This window comes from Rhizophagus irregularis, chromosome 1 (genome assembly GCF_026210795.1).
Source record: "Rhizophagus irregularis chromosome 1, complete sequence".
Lineage (NCBI taxonomy): Eukaryota > Fungi > Glomeromycota > Glomeromycetes > Glomerales > Glomeraceae > Rhizophagus > Rhizophagus irregularis.
The window spans coordinates 526,347-543,231 of record NC_089429.1 but is presented as its reverse complement, the minus strand read 5'-3'; the positions used below and the strand labels follow the sequence as shown (position 1 = coordinate 543,231).

Here is a 16,885-nt window from a genome sequence, read left to right as displayed (position 1 = left end):
TGGTGGTTAATTGAAATTTCTCGAAATTTCTCTTTCAACATACTAACGTTTTTTTTTTATTTTCTTTATGTAAAGATAAAACAAATTTTTTTGAATATCAAGGCGGTCAATCATCAAATTTTGTGATAATCGCGTAAGAAGTAAACTTTCCTTATTTTTTTTTTAAAAAAAAAAATTTACGTATTATATCCCTGTAAAAAAGTCGATCCGTTTTTAAATTCTATCTTTTTCCCGTAGAGGCTTATATTCCGCCTCATTATAAAACGGAATTTATCGAATTATTTTCGTTTTGATTTTATGTACGAGCCCTTAGTTTGATACAAGAAAAAAAATAGTAAAATACTATATAAAAATCAAAACTAAATAGCTAAATCAATAATTTAAACTAAAACCTAATAAACCAGATTATATATTAACGTCACACCACCAAAAATAAAAACCATTTTCCGTGAATCGTGAAAGGGAGTTTTTATAGAAATAACGGATAAAATTTTTTTATAGGGTATTAGATAGAGACTATCTCTATGTATTTTTTGTTTACTTGTCGTATGCCCCCTATATAATAAAGTTAATAAAGAAATGCGTGCTACTAACATAAAAATAAAAAAAAAAATTTTATTTTATATCCCACTAGAGCTGCGCACGTAATTCCTACTGAATGAACTTAATCAGATCAAATAATACCTATACTGACTTTCCTGTACCGGGTTGGGCCTATCTACCAGGGCGTAAGCCAAGAGATTTGTAGAATAAAATAATGTATTAAATATTTGAGGATTAACAATTAACGTTTGTGTTCGCGTATAAGATACAGTATAATCGTTTGCATAATCGATATTTTTTTTTAAATAAACAACTGTCCGGTGTAACGATATTTAGTATGATATAACTACCGTTGTATGTGCTATGCATACGGTATACAGTAGATTATAGATTTAATGGGTAAGAGTCGCCAAATCCACCAGATTTTTAAATATAACGTTCTCCGTACATTGATAAATTCTCAATCATAATTTTTTCTATTTTTCACAAATTCAATTTATTAGGACTGATTATTCAACTTATAACTATTACAACTTTAATAAAATTCTCCATCATCTAAAATATCATATTTTTATTCCTCATTTTGTGTAAGATGGTCGTTGCCACAACCTTTTACGCTTCTAGATGTTTATATTACTTATTATCTACAAATAAATTCGAATTTAATCTCTTGTAAATTAATGCATAAATACAGTACCGAATGAATTCTTTTATGACCTCACAAATATATGTTTAATATAAAACACTGCGCATATGTTGATCCGAAAAAAAATACTAAAATATAGTTCACATTAGTATCCTTTAATGAATGGCAACATACCGTAAACATTATGGGCTACAAGTGCGTACCTTATTTATATGCTAGTTTCAAATTAATAATTTATCTAAAATAATATAATGAGTATAATACAAAAAATATATAAGCTTTGATATTAAGATTGACGATAGTAATGGGCGTTATGCTTAATATGTTTAATGTGCTGATGTGGCTATATCATACAATAATTTGCACTGATACTCTACCTATTTCAGTGATCGTATTATTATGTTATGCATTTAAACTTTTGTTTTGTCCTTCATTTAGATTGATTCCTTCCTCAAGAAGTCTAGTTATAATTAAGATGATTAACAATGAAATGTGCAAAATCTTGCCTTAAAGTAACATGAATTTACAAAATATCAAATCGTGAAACAAATTTTATGTAAAAACTGAATATGAATATACTAAAAATCTAAGCAACTCGGATAATTTCCATGTTTTGAGGCTATAAATTCCGTGAATATGATACATTTACGGAATAAATAAAAAATGGAATAAATTTTTTATAGGGAGGTGCGTTTAATTGTGTCAACCTATATTGGACATGTATTCTCCACATAATGGTGCGCGAGAATGAGATCCAGGTTAATATACATCATGAATTATCTATTGTATATTTTATTGATTTTCTTTGGTTTACAGTATCAGAATGTTTAATTAATGGACTGCAAAAGCTGCAAATTCTATTACGCAACAAAAAAAAGCATTCCATCGAAGACGCTTGAAGCAAGTATGAAATAAGCACGCAGGAACAATATAGTAATTGCTAAATAATTGATATTTTTTTTTTATCGGCTAAATATGATAATCCTTTAATAAGTTTTACAGTTTAAATACTCTTACAATAATAATAGCATGACTGACGCAATATCTATTATTTATTGAACGAGGAGTCAAAATATTGTTCGAATACCGATATTCCATTCCATAACAGTATTATTATCAATAGGCGTGTTAATATTATTACATTGTCGATAAATATCAGGCTGATAAAAAATTTACAGTGAATTCCGTTCGTGTAATAATACAAATAAGGTCGTTCAATTTATTAATGCCTTTATAAATAAATATAGTATATCTTTTAACCTTTAAATATTCTTTTTAAAATTGATTCGTTATTACATTTAAAATATTTCTTTTAGTGTAAGAGTCAATTCAAGATCTGATATTTTTTTTCGCGCTCCCTTAATCCATTTCACTTTGTTCAATTTATCACATTTAAAGCCAGAATGGGCAAAAAATATCACTTATCTCATAATTCATAATGCCATAATTCGAGTTGGTAATTTTGTCTTCGTAGTACAACTCGTTTCATTGAGCTCATTGAACGAGTATTACGAACATTACATCTATTCACGCCTATTTTAACCAATTTATGACTAATAATAACTTTGTGGAACATAAAACTGTTCTAACCAAATTGAGGTCCATTTAAAGAAGTACAATTACGTATTTGGCTATCAATTTTTTAGACGCAGGCGTTTTTCTTTTTACGAAAAATTCAAATTTTTTTGGGTTTATTTTTTCATTTTTCAAATTTTTCATTTTTTTTTTTAAAAAAAAATTTTTTAAGGAAATAAAAATTCTTTTTTATCATGAAAGGACAATATCAATCTATGTATATGTATAATTCACCACCTATAATTTCTTCTTATTCAAATAATTTTTCGTCGGAAACGAATAAGGATGATATTAATTCATATAATTCGGAATCGAATAAAATGAAGAAGGAATTAACAAATTATTCATCTTCTATTGAACCTTCATATATTATTAATTCTAATACTTTTAATCCAACGAAAAATAATGATTATTTTATTAATATATTTGAAGATTTAAAAGATTCAAAAGATTCAAAACAATCAAAACAATCAAATTTTAATAATTTTAATAAAAATTTATCTTCACCTTTATCTTCACTTTCATCATCATCAAATTCTTCAACAATTTCATTATCTTTACCTTCTCCTTCAATTTATTCACCTTCTTCTTTATCATCATTATCAACACAATCAACACAAAATAATTCTTTATTAAATGAACTTTCTCTTTATATAAAACCATATAGTTATGAACCATTATATATGAAAGTTCCTGAAATAAAGAAAGAATTTATAAAATTTAAACCAAAACCAAATTTCTTCTTTCCTAAATTTAATATTATATTTTTTAGACCATTTACAATTTATCCATCAGGTAAAATTGATAGAATATGGAGATATTTGATTATATGGAGTATTTTATTATCTTTAATTTGTTATTTGGTTAGTATGAATTTTTTATTTTATCATATTTATCGTATTTATCGTATTTTATCATATTTATCGTTAATAATATTATTCATTTTATTAATACTTCTTCTTTTATATATGTTTTAGGATCCATTTGAAGCAAAATATTTATACAGGTTTATAACGCCTATTAAATATTTTGTTATTTGTTTGACCGTAATTTCATTAATATTTAGGGTTATTATAATATTTGGTAAAAAAAAAAAATTTTTTTTTTTTAAATTAAAAATTAAATTTAAAATTAAATTTAAAATTTAACTAATTTTAACTAACTTTTTTTTTTTTTTCTATAATTAGTTCAAAATGATTCATTCAAATCATATATAAAATCTTATACTACAACTTCTACTACTAATACAACTTCTAATACCACCAACGAAAATAATAATAATACATCATCACAAACCTATACAGAAACTCAACAACAACAAGAAGATGCAACTGTTATAAATATGGAACAAAATAATCAATTAACAACTAATACTCGAGATGCTCAAGATGAAAATTCGGGAGGTTTTGCTAAATCTTCATTATTTGGAGGTTGTTGCGATGGATGTTATTGTTGTAGTTGTTGTAATGGTGGAGGATGGGGTGCTAATTGTAGAGATAGTTTAAATTATTGTCTTGCAGGCTGTTTAAATGCTCTTTGTTGTTTTTCTTTTAATTCTGCTGCTTCTAATTAAATTTTTTTTTTTTTTAAAAAAAATTATTTTTATTATTATTTTCTATTTATTATTTTATTATTATTTTATTATTTTATTATTATTTTATTATTAATGTTATTATTTTTCCCGAGTCTTACGTTGAAATGGGAAGGGAAAGGGTTTTTTTTTAAAAAAAAGTGATTTATTTTGTATAATAATAATATTTCTTGTTTTTTTATTAATAAATAAAATAAAACGAAAGGGTTTTTTAAAAAAAGGGATTTATTTTGTATAATAATAATATTTCTTGTTTTTTTTTAATAAATAAAATAAAACGAAAGGGTTTTTAAAAAAAATGTGTTTTATTTTGTATAATAATAATATTTATAAAACGAAATAATATTTCTTGATAAATAAAATAAAACATGTCTACTGTTTATACAACAATTTAAAAATAATTTAAATTCTAATGCTTAATATTATTAAATTATTCACAACAACACACCCTATTCACAAATACAACAACAACAACAAATGCTTATTAAAACTTCAAAAATAGAACCACCAGCTTCACAAATAGACCCTAAAACTTCACAAAAACCTCCACAACAAGAACCTAAAACTTCACAAAAAGGACCACAAATAGATCCTAAAACTTCATAAAAAGGACCACAAGCATCACAAAAAGCTCCACAACAATTTCCACAAGCATCACAAGAAGCTCCACAACAATTTCCACAAGCATCACAAAATGCTTCGGAACAATTTCTGCAACCATTACAAGTAGCTTCACAACAATTTCCACAACATTCACAAAAAGCTCCACAACAATTTCCACAAGCATTACAAGTAGCTTCATAACAATTTCCACAACATTCACAAAAAGCTCCACAACAATCTCCACAAGAATCTCCACCATGACCATGATCAGAATATCCATACCAATAACAATCACATCTTCCACAATCAAAATTACCATTATTATTACAACAATCACTACGATCACGATAATCATCATCGTCATCATCAACTTTTTTTGCATAATCTATTGTCTTAATAATAAACCAAATTCTTGTTATAACTAAAATTATTGCAGGGAATGATAAAATTATTTCCATATATTTACAAATACTATCAATATCATAACTTGTATCTTTGGGATCTTCTCTATGTATTAAATAATATAAAATTATATGAAGTAAGAATAATGTTGGAATTATAAAACATGTATTATCCGCTATATCTGCTAATCTAATTATTTGTGATAATTCTATCCATTTGTTACTAAATATCAAATAAGATTCCTTCTTAACTAACGTAAAATAATGTAAAAATATAATTAATACGTAAATTAAAAAATATATATATTATTATTATTATTATTATTATTAAAAAACCATTTAATAACTTACTAAATAAAATTCCTAAACAATCCCCCAAACCAAAATTATAATCATAATAATTCATTTGTAATAAATTTATTATACGAACCATTAATTCTATTATAAGAAATATTATTATGACTATTTTTGCAAATTGTACATAATCACTTTGTATTGAACTCTTAAATGACAGATATATTTCGATTAGCGCATACAAATTAAAATACCAACCAAATCAATCAAGATCAAAAAACTTTTACCTTAAAATAAAAGAATAATAAAGTCCCACATCCAAATAACATAACAAAATTACACCAAGCATTTATTTCCCATATTATTAAAGGACCAAATCTTTTTCCATTCTTCATTTTTACTTCACGGTCATCTTTTTCATCATCACTAATATCCACAATAGGAATTCTTCGATCGTCATCTATTCTCATATGAGGCGTCATTTTATAATCATTATTACCTGTATAATACTCGCCTGTGTAATATGGTGTTGGCGTAGGAGAAATTTGACCTCTTGTTGTGAAATTATCAGAAGACGGTGTTGATGATGATTTTTTTAACACCGTTGGTGGTGGCGTTACCGTTGATGCAGATACCGGTGAATTCTTAAAATCTTCATTATCTTTTGTATCTAATTTGTTAGATTTATTATTATTATCTTCTTCATCTTTTGATTCTGACATTTGTTCAAAGAAAAAAAAGTAAAAAGGTTTTAATTAGAATCAAAAAGAAAAGGGGAAAAGAATTTTTTTTTTTGAAATTTTTTTTTTTTTTCAAAAATTTAATTCGGTTAGAAAAAAAAAAAAAAAATACTTGTTTAATCATTGTAATCCTATTGTAACTTCGTTTTGGTAAAAAACACGATGATGATCAAGTCCTTTCGATTTTAAACGTTACGAAAAATGGCAATAATAGAGAATCTATCAAAACGGAAATATCTATAATTTACTTTTGTGGCATAGTTTAATGTAATCGTAAATATTAGAATGGCTTTGATATTTTTTTAAAGTGAAATTTACCGTTATGATATAATAGTAAATGCTACGCCACATTTTTTTTTTTGTTATTTCGCGCTTAGCTTTTTTCTTTTTTTGATTAGCATCTCTGATTAATATAATAATAACAATAATAAAATAATAATAATAATAAATAAATAAAGCATCGTTAAAAATTATTACTCAGTGAAAATAGGTAATACAATTATACAAAAAAGAATAGAATAATCATGTGATAAAATTAAATTGAGAAAGAATAAATTTACTCACCCATTTTTATTTTCCTCATCAAAAAATTAGATTCTTTTATCATTAGGCGGATTGTTTTTTTTATAAAAAAAAAAATATCAAAATAAAAAAAAAATTTTTTGCACAGCCTCATTTTTTTCTTTATATGGCTTTCCTTTAAAAAATAACAAAATAAGGCATAAAAAAATTAAATTTAACGGTTAATGTACACGTGTACAAATGTACAACGTGAATTCTTAAAAATGCGGTTAAAAAAATTAAAAAAAAAACGAAAACTATATAACGATAATAATTGCTGTGTTTAAAAAAAAAAAAAATGTAGGAAAAGTAAATTAAAAAATTTATTTTGACAAAATAAAAAATAAAAAATAAAATAAAAATAAAAATAAAAAAATAATTTAAAAATAATTAATAATACTGCAGTTAATAAATTTTCGAAAATTATTATTATTATTTTTTTTTTTATAATGATTTTTAAAAAAAATATATTTATATATATAAATATAAATTTTTTATTTATTTATATATAAATTTTTCTTGGATTTTCTTTGTTCTAGTTCCTTTTAATTGTAATTTGATATAATAAAATTGCTTAAATCGTCAAAATAACCTAAATAACCTGATTTTTAATTTGTTCAATCAAAGTTGGGTAAATTGTGAAATTTTATATATAAGTTTGCGTAATACACTCACGTGACTTGTATGATTTTTGATCATCGATAATTGTCTGACCATGATGTTTTACAAATTATCCAATCAATTATTCTTGACCGCCATTTATGTATTGTTACACGAAACTAGATTTACATTTTTCATACCCTTATAAATACAACTTGAGCAAATTTCAAAAATTTTTTTTACAACTCTTTCTCAAAATTTTTTTTCCTTTACTTTAATAATAAACAAACTTTATTATCCAATCAAATTATGTCATCGGTCGCATCAAGATTGCCATTAGACGTTTTAAGAATCATTTTTACATCTATTCGTAAATCTAGTAAAAATCCAAATAATGATGATTATGATATAAGACGTTATTTACATTCTTGTATTTTAGTAAATCGTTCATGGTGTAGAGCTGCTATACCACTTTTATGGAGAAATCCTTTTTATTATTTTAAAAATGGAAATGCAAAATTAGTTGATACTTATATTTCATGTTTTGGTTACGAAGAATATATTTATCTTGAAGAGGAAGGTTTAGAGTTAAACAGAAAAAGTTATGCAAGACCTACTTTTGATTATGCTTCTATGTTGAAAAGATTAGACTATGACAGATTTTGTCAATCCGTTGATGTTTGGTGTGGTTATTTAGAAAATGCTCCTTATAATTCAATCTCTTTAATGATAAGAGCATTATTTAAATTATTTCTTACAAGATCCGTTATATTATTACATTTGGTTCTCGGTGAATGGCTTTCACGAAAAGCAACCGATTATAGATATACAAGATTAATAGAACGAGAATTTAAAAATTTATTAGAACCGGTTAGAAAATTAAAAATTCAAGGTGAATTCGTTAAAGATCGAGTTTTAACTGAATTAAAAGATTCTTGTAAAAATTTGGTAAGTTTTTTAGGGGGTGAGATTATGATTCTTTTTTCATTTCTTGTTCACGTGACCTTTTTTGTCGATCATTTCCTCAACCGATAATTTTTTTGTATTATTATTATTATTATAGGATAAATTATTCGTATATCTTCAAGATTCACCTCCAAATTATACAGAAGAATTGGAATCTTTACGAGAATTTGTAAATACTCAAACTCGTTTAAAATCCCTTAAAGTTGCCAATGTTATACCTAATACAATTTTTCCTTCATTATCAACACAATCGAAAAGTCTTTGTTCAATTCATTTTTGGAAAATAGATTTTAGGAGTTGTGAAGAATTACCTTGGGAAAATCTTACTGCATGTAAAAATTTACAAAAATTAAAATTTAAAGATTGTATAGGATTTGGTGAAACTATGTATGAAGGTTTAACGAAATCATATTTTCCAAATTTAAAATTACTTGCTATAATTGGTGATAGTAAAAATGAACTTGATGAATATATTATTCAATCTGATTGGCAAGCTTTTCTTGATAGTCCAAATATATGGGACACTTCTACTGTTGAAGAATTTCTAAAAGTTCATCAATTTCAAATTCCTTCCGAAAAACAAACTTTATTGGAATGTCAAAAATTTATCGATTGGGGAATTAAACAAGGTTCTGTTGTCGTATTAGGAAGATGGAGTATTGCTTCCGCTATTCAAAAATTTGGTCAAGTTATAAGAAGTATGTATAATTAATTATTCATATATTGATTTTAAAGTCCGTTTCCTTTTTTTTTACTTAATATTTTTTTTTATAATATTTTATAGGAGTTACATTAACCTGGACGTTTTCGGATGAATTTTATAATATTTATCGCCAATACTTACAAATATTACATAAATGGAATATTACATAATGGTACCTAATGACGAAATAGTATTTATTATTATTACTCCGATTACTCCGACTCCGATTCGTTGAATCGTACAAAAAAAGTTCTTTTGTTGTATTAAAAAAAACTTAGAGAATCAAAAAAATTTTTTTTGGTAAAGACTTTTTTTTTCCTTTTTTTTTTTCTAAAAAAAGTTTATGTAATTTTTTCTTTTCTTTTTCTTCTGAAAGATTTTGTGTTTTTTTTTTTAGAGAATTATATACATATATATATATATATATTACCTGTAGTTAAATTTTTTTTTTTAATTTCTTAAACATTGTAGATTTCTTTTAATTTTTTTTTTCTTTTTTTTTTTTCTTTTTGCAAAAATCTAATATATAGCATTTCACTTTTTTTTTATTTTTTCTTTGGTTTTTAATTTGAATGAGTGTCGAAAAAAAAAAATAATTATTTCTCATACAAAGTATATTTGAATTTTGTAACAATCTAATGGGTTGAATTTTTATTTATCACATCAAAAAAAAAAAATCTACATTTCAAAATCCATTTAATCAGCATTTTTTTTTAAAAAAAATTCTTCAAAAAAAAAAATAATCGAATAAATGAAAAAGAAATATTAATAAGTTGTTTTTTTGATTGTAAAAAAAAAAAACTAATTTATTATTTGATTTTTTTTAAACACGTAATTTAAAAATTAATTATCAATCTTAATCTTTTTAGATATTTTTAGAATTTACGTCAAATAGAACAAAATCGAACAAATCGAATAAATCACGTGTTTATTATTAAAATACGCGTATTTCAAGTAACGGTCGTTTTAACGCGTTACCTAAAAATGAACGTGTCGAAATGAGATTTGCGTGAATACAAAAAAATACAAAGATCGCTTAAATACGGAATGCGGATTTTTAAGGGGTATACATTTGATGTATCATTTATAATTATTATTATTATAAAATCTTTTATGGAAAGATTATACAAAATAAGTTTAGATCTTAAAAATTTCAATGAAGAGAAACACTTAATCAAATTCTGAAATAAATTTATATTTTTATGGCCAAAGTCAATGATGATTAATGAATCATATGACTGTTCTGTTTCACAATAAATGTGTCATTAGCCAATTAAATTAAAAAGTTCAAAAACATATATAATCGTTTTTTTTTTTGGCCCACACCTTTTATGTTAATAATTAAATCGAGTTTTTTTTTTGCCCACGCCCTTAGTAATAATATTTTTTATCATAAAAATAGAAAACTTTCCATCTTGTATCACAATAAATGATTATTGTTCTCACGTGATCATAATATGATGCGGAGGCTTTCAACATCCCGTATTTATTCATGATTTTCTTCATTTTCTTGGGAATCTTGGGAGTACAAGAATTGTCAATCTTCTACGTAGATCTATAATATTTTAACCGTATCATCAATTTTTGATTATCATTCACAAAAGTACCCTTATACAGTATATATTCTATTAGAATCTTTTTTTTTTTTTTAAATGACGATCTGGGTTTAGTCTTGTGTCATTTGATCATAGAAATTGTGAGTGTATTTTTTTTTATTCTAATCTATAAAAAGCTAGCCAAATTTTTATCGATTTGTCAGCCATCATCGGAAAAATTGGTAGTCGACAAATATTTGATTTATTCTTTATAATTATAGTACCGAATTACCGATGATAAACTTGTTTCGGCGAATAATCAGGAAATTTTCTTGAAAGCCCAGCATGAACAAAACATCAGACCACTGCAATTCAAACATTACTTAAAAAATCATTTTAAAAAAAAATCGGATATAAATATAACATACTTTCCTCACTAAAAAAGAGTAGAATTTTTTTCATTTGTCTACAAATAATTGTTGATTTGTATTCGTTAAGCAAAACGACCCTGATTTTCCTAAAAATGTTGACGATCGTTTAAATAATTTAGCGCATCTTTACATCTTTAAAGGGGATTAAACCCTCAAAATGCTATTCAGATTAATTGACAAGGTTAAACAAATGTGATTCATGAATATTATTAACAAATATATATAACGATAACAATACTTACGTAAAAATGGCTGAACCATTTTTTTCTTCACTGTCACGCCACGTGTAATGGCCAATGAAATTTTAGGATCAGGTGTAACCGATTATATAATTGTTTTGTCATTCTAATTAACCTGTTTCAAAAATTTTGCAATTAATGTTAACGTCATGGAAATAAACAGAAAATCTGCAACGTAGTACTTTTAATATATATTTATGATAAATTTAATGATGCAGTGATACATTTTTTTAAAAAGATTACAACGCCTCGGACGCTCCGAACAGATATTAAAATACGATAAATTCTTTTAAAGGTTCCCATTCCTAAGTATCCAAAGTATATACAATATACACTTGTATAAATACGCCACGCAAAATTACAAATTACCTACGGCTAATTGTCCGAAGCGTAAGTGTATCAGTCTATTATTGCGCGTACTTCGTTTAATCATGATATTTTTAGGAAACCGATTTTTTTTACATGATTTTTTATCTTGTACCTGATTAAGAAAAAATTTAACGATTATTATTATCGTTATACTGAAGATACTTCAAGAGAAGTAATTTTATAATGATACTACATAATTAAATAAATGAGTAGTAGGTTACTAGGTTTTCTGACCTAGTTATATATATACTTGATTAAATTTTTATTAACAATTTGTATTTCTCAACACTTGTTGAAAAAATTCAAAACTTCTTTCTTTTTTTAAAAAAATTTCTTAGAAAAAAAAAGATATATTCAATATAAAATTTCCTTCTTTCTTTTTTAATAAACTTCAAACTTCTTTCTTAAATATACACACACTTCTCTAAAAAAAAAAATATTTTATTACTTTATTACGGAAAAATATATTCGATATAAAATTACCCTTGTTTGTTATAAACTTAATGTCAACAATCTGACAGTCTAAAATTTTGGAAGGTTGACGTTATCAAAGGGGCCAAAAAAGATTTGCAGTATCATCTATTTATTAAGCTTCCTGCTTTTAAGTTTTAACATAGTTTTAATGATACAGGTTTATAGATAAAAAAAAAAAGTTGGAGAAGAATATAGGAGAAACCGTCTTTCCTGGAAGAAGATTAGCCAATGTACCTGCTTTTATGGTTGGTGTCACAAATCATGAGTGTATTCCAAAGGACTATAACAGTAGAGATTTTTATTTTCTTTACCCTTTATTGTGCAAAGTCTAAGGAAGACAATGGATCTGTCAGCACTAATAAGGGATAGAATCCTGTCTGAATAAAAAAAATGTCAAATGTAAAAAAATAAAAATAAATAAACTTGTTCAATTCGCTTTATTGGGTTGACAATAAAAAATAATAATAATAATAATAATAAAAGAAAGAAAAAAACATTGGATAAAATAAATATAATAAACACTACCAAAAAATTTTGGCAATATGATTTAATAAATTTCATTGGTTAGATTTATTCTGTACAATATTTATCTAATAATCTCCTATTCGATTTTGCAAGCAAATTTCCCTGCAAATTTTGGAAAACATTTTTTTAATTGCCAATTAACAAATGTAATAATCAAACTTAAAAGCCGGTTTGATCACGTGATTTTAAAATTCATCACCCTAGTTTTCCATTTTTACTATTTATAAATTTTATTGTCACGCCTCATAGTTGGTATGAAAAATCACGTGATCAAACGGCTTTAAACCCAATATCAGCATTCTAAATCAATTTTTTTTTTCATATTAAGTAATTTTTAAAGTGGACAAAGTCGTAAATTTTAAGATTTTAAAATCGGTGTATAAATTTTAAATCCAGTTTGTATTTTAATTTTTCTAAAAAAAATTACATTATTTAAAACTTTAATCTAATAAAATACTTATAACAAGTTTTTTTAAAAAAAATAACATTTTTATATTAAAATTTATAGTATTTTTGGAGTAAAAATAAAAAAAAAAATAGCCTATTAATTAATACAATTTTTATATAAAATAGTTTAAATAATTAAATTTTGAAATTTAAATTTATAACTTACCTTCTAGTAATCATAAAAGGATAAAATAAATTTATTGGATTCACTTCATTATTTTGCATTAAATTATAACTATGATTTAATTTATAACCTTAATATCTATAAATAATAAATTATAATTAATTTAAATTATTATAAAAGATAATAAAATACTTTTTTACTATTTATAATGATATTAAAAATATATAATTACTACTACTTGATACATTATAATAAACTATTAAATAAATTAAATTTTATTCTATTACAATTACTATTTACTTATTTATTATTTTATATTTTTTAAATTTTATAATTTTATAAAAATAAATTGCAAATATTAGTTTCTATATAAAATTAATAATTGGTATTTAAATTGCCTTTTACTTTATTTAAAAATAGCCAAAAATAACATTCTAAAAAGAGCAGATTATGATGATATTACACATTTTCCATTTTTGTAAATTTGTAGTTAATATAATTTTGGCTGGAATTATGTTTTAATTTTGCATTCCTAAAATAGATGATAATATAGAGTAAAAATTCTGAAATTTAAATTACATTATTTTTGGTCATTCTTTTATTATATAAATATAAATATATAGTTAAATTTTAAAATTATTTTAAAAAATATCAATATAATATGCAGAAAATTTATCTACAATTTTTTTAAAATTATTTTTATTTATTTATTTCTTTTTTTAATATTATACTCAAAGAGAATAATATTTGGAAAATTTACATAAACTAAACCTATTATAAATAAATTACACTCTACCTATTTGCAGATATATCCCATAAGTCCATTGTTTTTATTTATAATAATATCTGCTATACAAATATAAATTATATTTTTTTTATTTAAATTTTTAAAATAGTAACTTTATTAAAAATAATTTTATATAAAATAAAATATTTCTCTACTTATTTAGCAAATATAGTAATATGCTTAGAAAGTATAAATATAAATCATCTAATTATAATAAATTATATAATTTTAATATAAACTTTTTGATTTTAATTTAAAATATAATAATCTAATAAATCTAAATAAAAATAACTAATATATTTAAGCAATGAATCTAACAATTTAAATAAATTTAATACTATAAAAGAAATCCGTACAAAATCCCAAATGTCAAAATCCCAAATGGTACAAAATCCTGAAAAATTGGCCAGCATTAAGCATAATGCTGCCTGGTTCAGGATTTTTGGGATTTTGACATTCGGGATTTTGTACCAGACCCCTATAAAAATAAACAAATAATTTAAATTTAAACAAATTTTAAAAAAAATTTAACAAATATTAAATAAACCTAATAACTTCTAAGAAATCCAAATAAATTCTAAAGAAATTTAAATAAATTCTAAAGAAATACAAATAAATCCTAAAAAATATAAATAAATTTTAAAGAAACACAAATAAACTTTAAATAAATTTAATAAACTTTTAAAAAAATCTAATAAATTTTAAAAAAACTTAAATAATCTTAAAAAAAATCTAAATAAATCTTAAAGAATTTTTTTTCTTTTTAATTTTTTTTTTATATTTTTCTTTTTATATCTTAAAGATTTAGCTATTTTAGCCAGCTAAAATTTATTAAAAAGTTTAGCTATTTTGGCTGGCTAAAATAGTTAAATAATCAACAGCTAACTTCTAGTCAAATAACTAAATGCTAATATTAAATAAGTATTTAATCAGAATTCTGAATATAACACAATAAATATATATAGTCAATTTTTAACCTATAATAACTCAGCTATTATCAATATTAAAAATCCAATTTTGCTATTATTAAATTCTCTTGTTAAGATGAATCCAATGATATAAAATTTATTAAAATCCAATCAGTAGATTATTTAAAAACAGGAAGTATGTAGAATAAGAAAATTTAAAACATATTCTGAAATAATTAACTTATGAAAATTTATATAACTAATAAACAACTTTTACAACTAATCTATTTATATATTATTTGGATCTCTATATAAAAGAAATATAATAAACTAACTTTTTTAATTAGACTTCTTTAAAGTAAAAAATTAAAACACTAGAAGTACTATATTCATAGAAAATAAAATGATATAAAGACAAAAAAAAAAAGGAATTGAACCATATTTATTAACTTCTTTATTATTACCATCATTTTTTGAATATTATTTTTCTATAATTTCTATTCAGATTTCACTTTTTCAGATTTCACTTTTTTGTAATTTCTATTCAAATTTTACTTTTTAGTTAACTATCCCAAGCTACCATATAAAAATAAGATATAATTGGTTTGCATTATTTTTTATTATTATTTTTTTATAGTGAAATATTTGCTTATTAAAATAAATCTGTGATTATTATATACTGTCTGATCTCCATATAACACATATAGCACTTATTCGGTTCCTTTAAAATTGGAGGAGTGATTATATAGAAAATTTTAATTTAATCAAAATTAAATTCTGGCCGAAATTATAAAAATATTGACATTTTGGCCAAATATAGTGCTGGTCGGAATTATAAAATTTTCCTAATAAGGAAATTACGACTTACAAATATATTATAATTTCAGCTAAAAATTAATACGCGGCCAGAATTATAATTTATAAGTAATTTCGAGGTTTTTTTTAATAATATGTATGTTAAGAATTTTATGTAATAGTGACTACAGTATAACTGATATGGAGGTAATCTAATAGTACTAAAATCTGTTCTACAAAAATGGGTGCTTATAAAGAGGTGTGACTATTTAAGGTGTGGTTACATAGAGTTCAGACTGTATACGCTTACACGGTAAGGATTTTGTATTTACCCATTGATGCTTGTAAAATTGGAATAGTGAACCCGTATCAAAATATAGATCTGGGAACATTTGGCCGAAAGGCGTTGTGCATGAAAATGATATCAATATATATACCCCTTATTTCTGAAAAAAAGAAAATTGTTAAGATCCTTGTACCTAAAGACGAAAATAGTTAACCTCACAACACCACAAATGGTTATTATTTTTTTTCGTATATGCCGATCAGGCTAGTCTTTTAAACCAGTATATCCTGTATAAAATGCCACCGTTATCAGATAAGCTTGTTATGTCATGCGTGTGTTCCAGGCACATTCATCATGAAATACTGTGCTTGAGTGAATCTATTTTTTAGAGCATAAACTTGATAAATCGCTATATTACTGTAATCGTTAAATCAAATGCTATAAATCGCTTAAACATTTGTAAAGATGGTTAGGACCAACTGGATTTGTAACAGACATGAGTAGTACAAGAATTAATCAATCTACATAGTGATGAGATACTGGATTCGTGTTCCATTTAAGAAACTTCTTGAATATAACCCGAACCACTTCTCCAAGAATGAATTTATCCACCTAAAGAGGTGCATTGGTTAATGCATATTTTGATTATGTATGGAAAAATGCGTGAAAAGGAAGATCTCAAATTACAGTGTTTGAATCAAAGGTGCTTCCGGAGATAATGTGGCGCCATTGGTACTAGTTC

General features: G+C 23.9%; 3 protein-coding genes across 3 annotated transcripts; 2 read left to right on the top strand and 1 right to left on the bottom strand.

The window, feature by feature from the left end:
- Nucleotides 1-2,958: 2,958 nt before the first annotated feature.
- On the top strand, nucleotides 2,959-4,568 carry OCT59_000094 (uncharacterized protein; the record flags this gene model as incomplete). Its single annotated transcript, XM_025330679.2, has 3 exons — nucleotides 2,959-3,627; nucleotides 3,742-3,847; nucleotides 3,952-4,568. The coding sequence occupies 3 exons, from the start codon at nucleotides 2,959-2,961 to the stop codon at nucleotides 4,335-4,337; spliced, it is 1,161 nt and encodes a 386-aa protein (XP_025170754.2). The 3' UTR covers nucleotides 4,338-4,568.
- A 78-nt stretch (nucleotides 4,569-4,646) lies between these two features.
- Nucleotides 4,647-6,375, bottom strand: OCT59_000093 (uncharacterized protein; the record flags this gene model as incomplete). The annotated part of the gene is made up of 3 exons (XM_066138587.1): nucleotides 4,647-5,610; nucleotides 5,711-5,861; nucleotides 5,941-6,375. The coding sequence occupies 3 exons, from the start codon at nucleotides 6,373-6,375 to the stop codon at nucleotides 4,805-4,807; spliced, it is 1,392 nt and encodes a 463-aa protein (XP_065988067.1). The 3' UTR covers nucleotides 4,647-4,804.
- Nucleotides 6,376-7,863: 1,488 nt separating this feature from the next.
- On the top strand, nucleotides 7,864-9,975 carry OCT59_000092 (uncharacterized protein; the record flags this gene model as incomplete). The annotated part of the gene is made up of 3 exons (XM_025320708.2): nucleotides 7,864-8,502; nucleotides 8,618-9,218; nucleotides 9,305-9,975. The coding sequence occupies 3 exons, from the start codon at nucleotides 7,864-7,866 to the stop codon at nucleotides 9,391-9,393; spliced, it is 1,329 nt and encodes a 442-aa protein (XP_025170758.1). The 3' UTR covers nucleotides 9,394-9,975.
- Nucleotides 9,976-16,885: the final 6,910 nt, after the last annotated feature.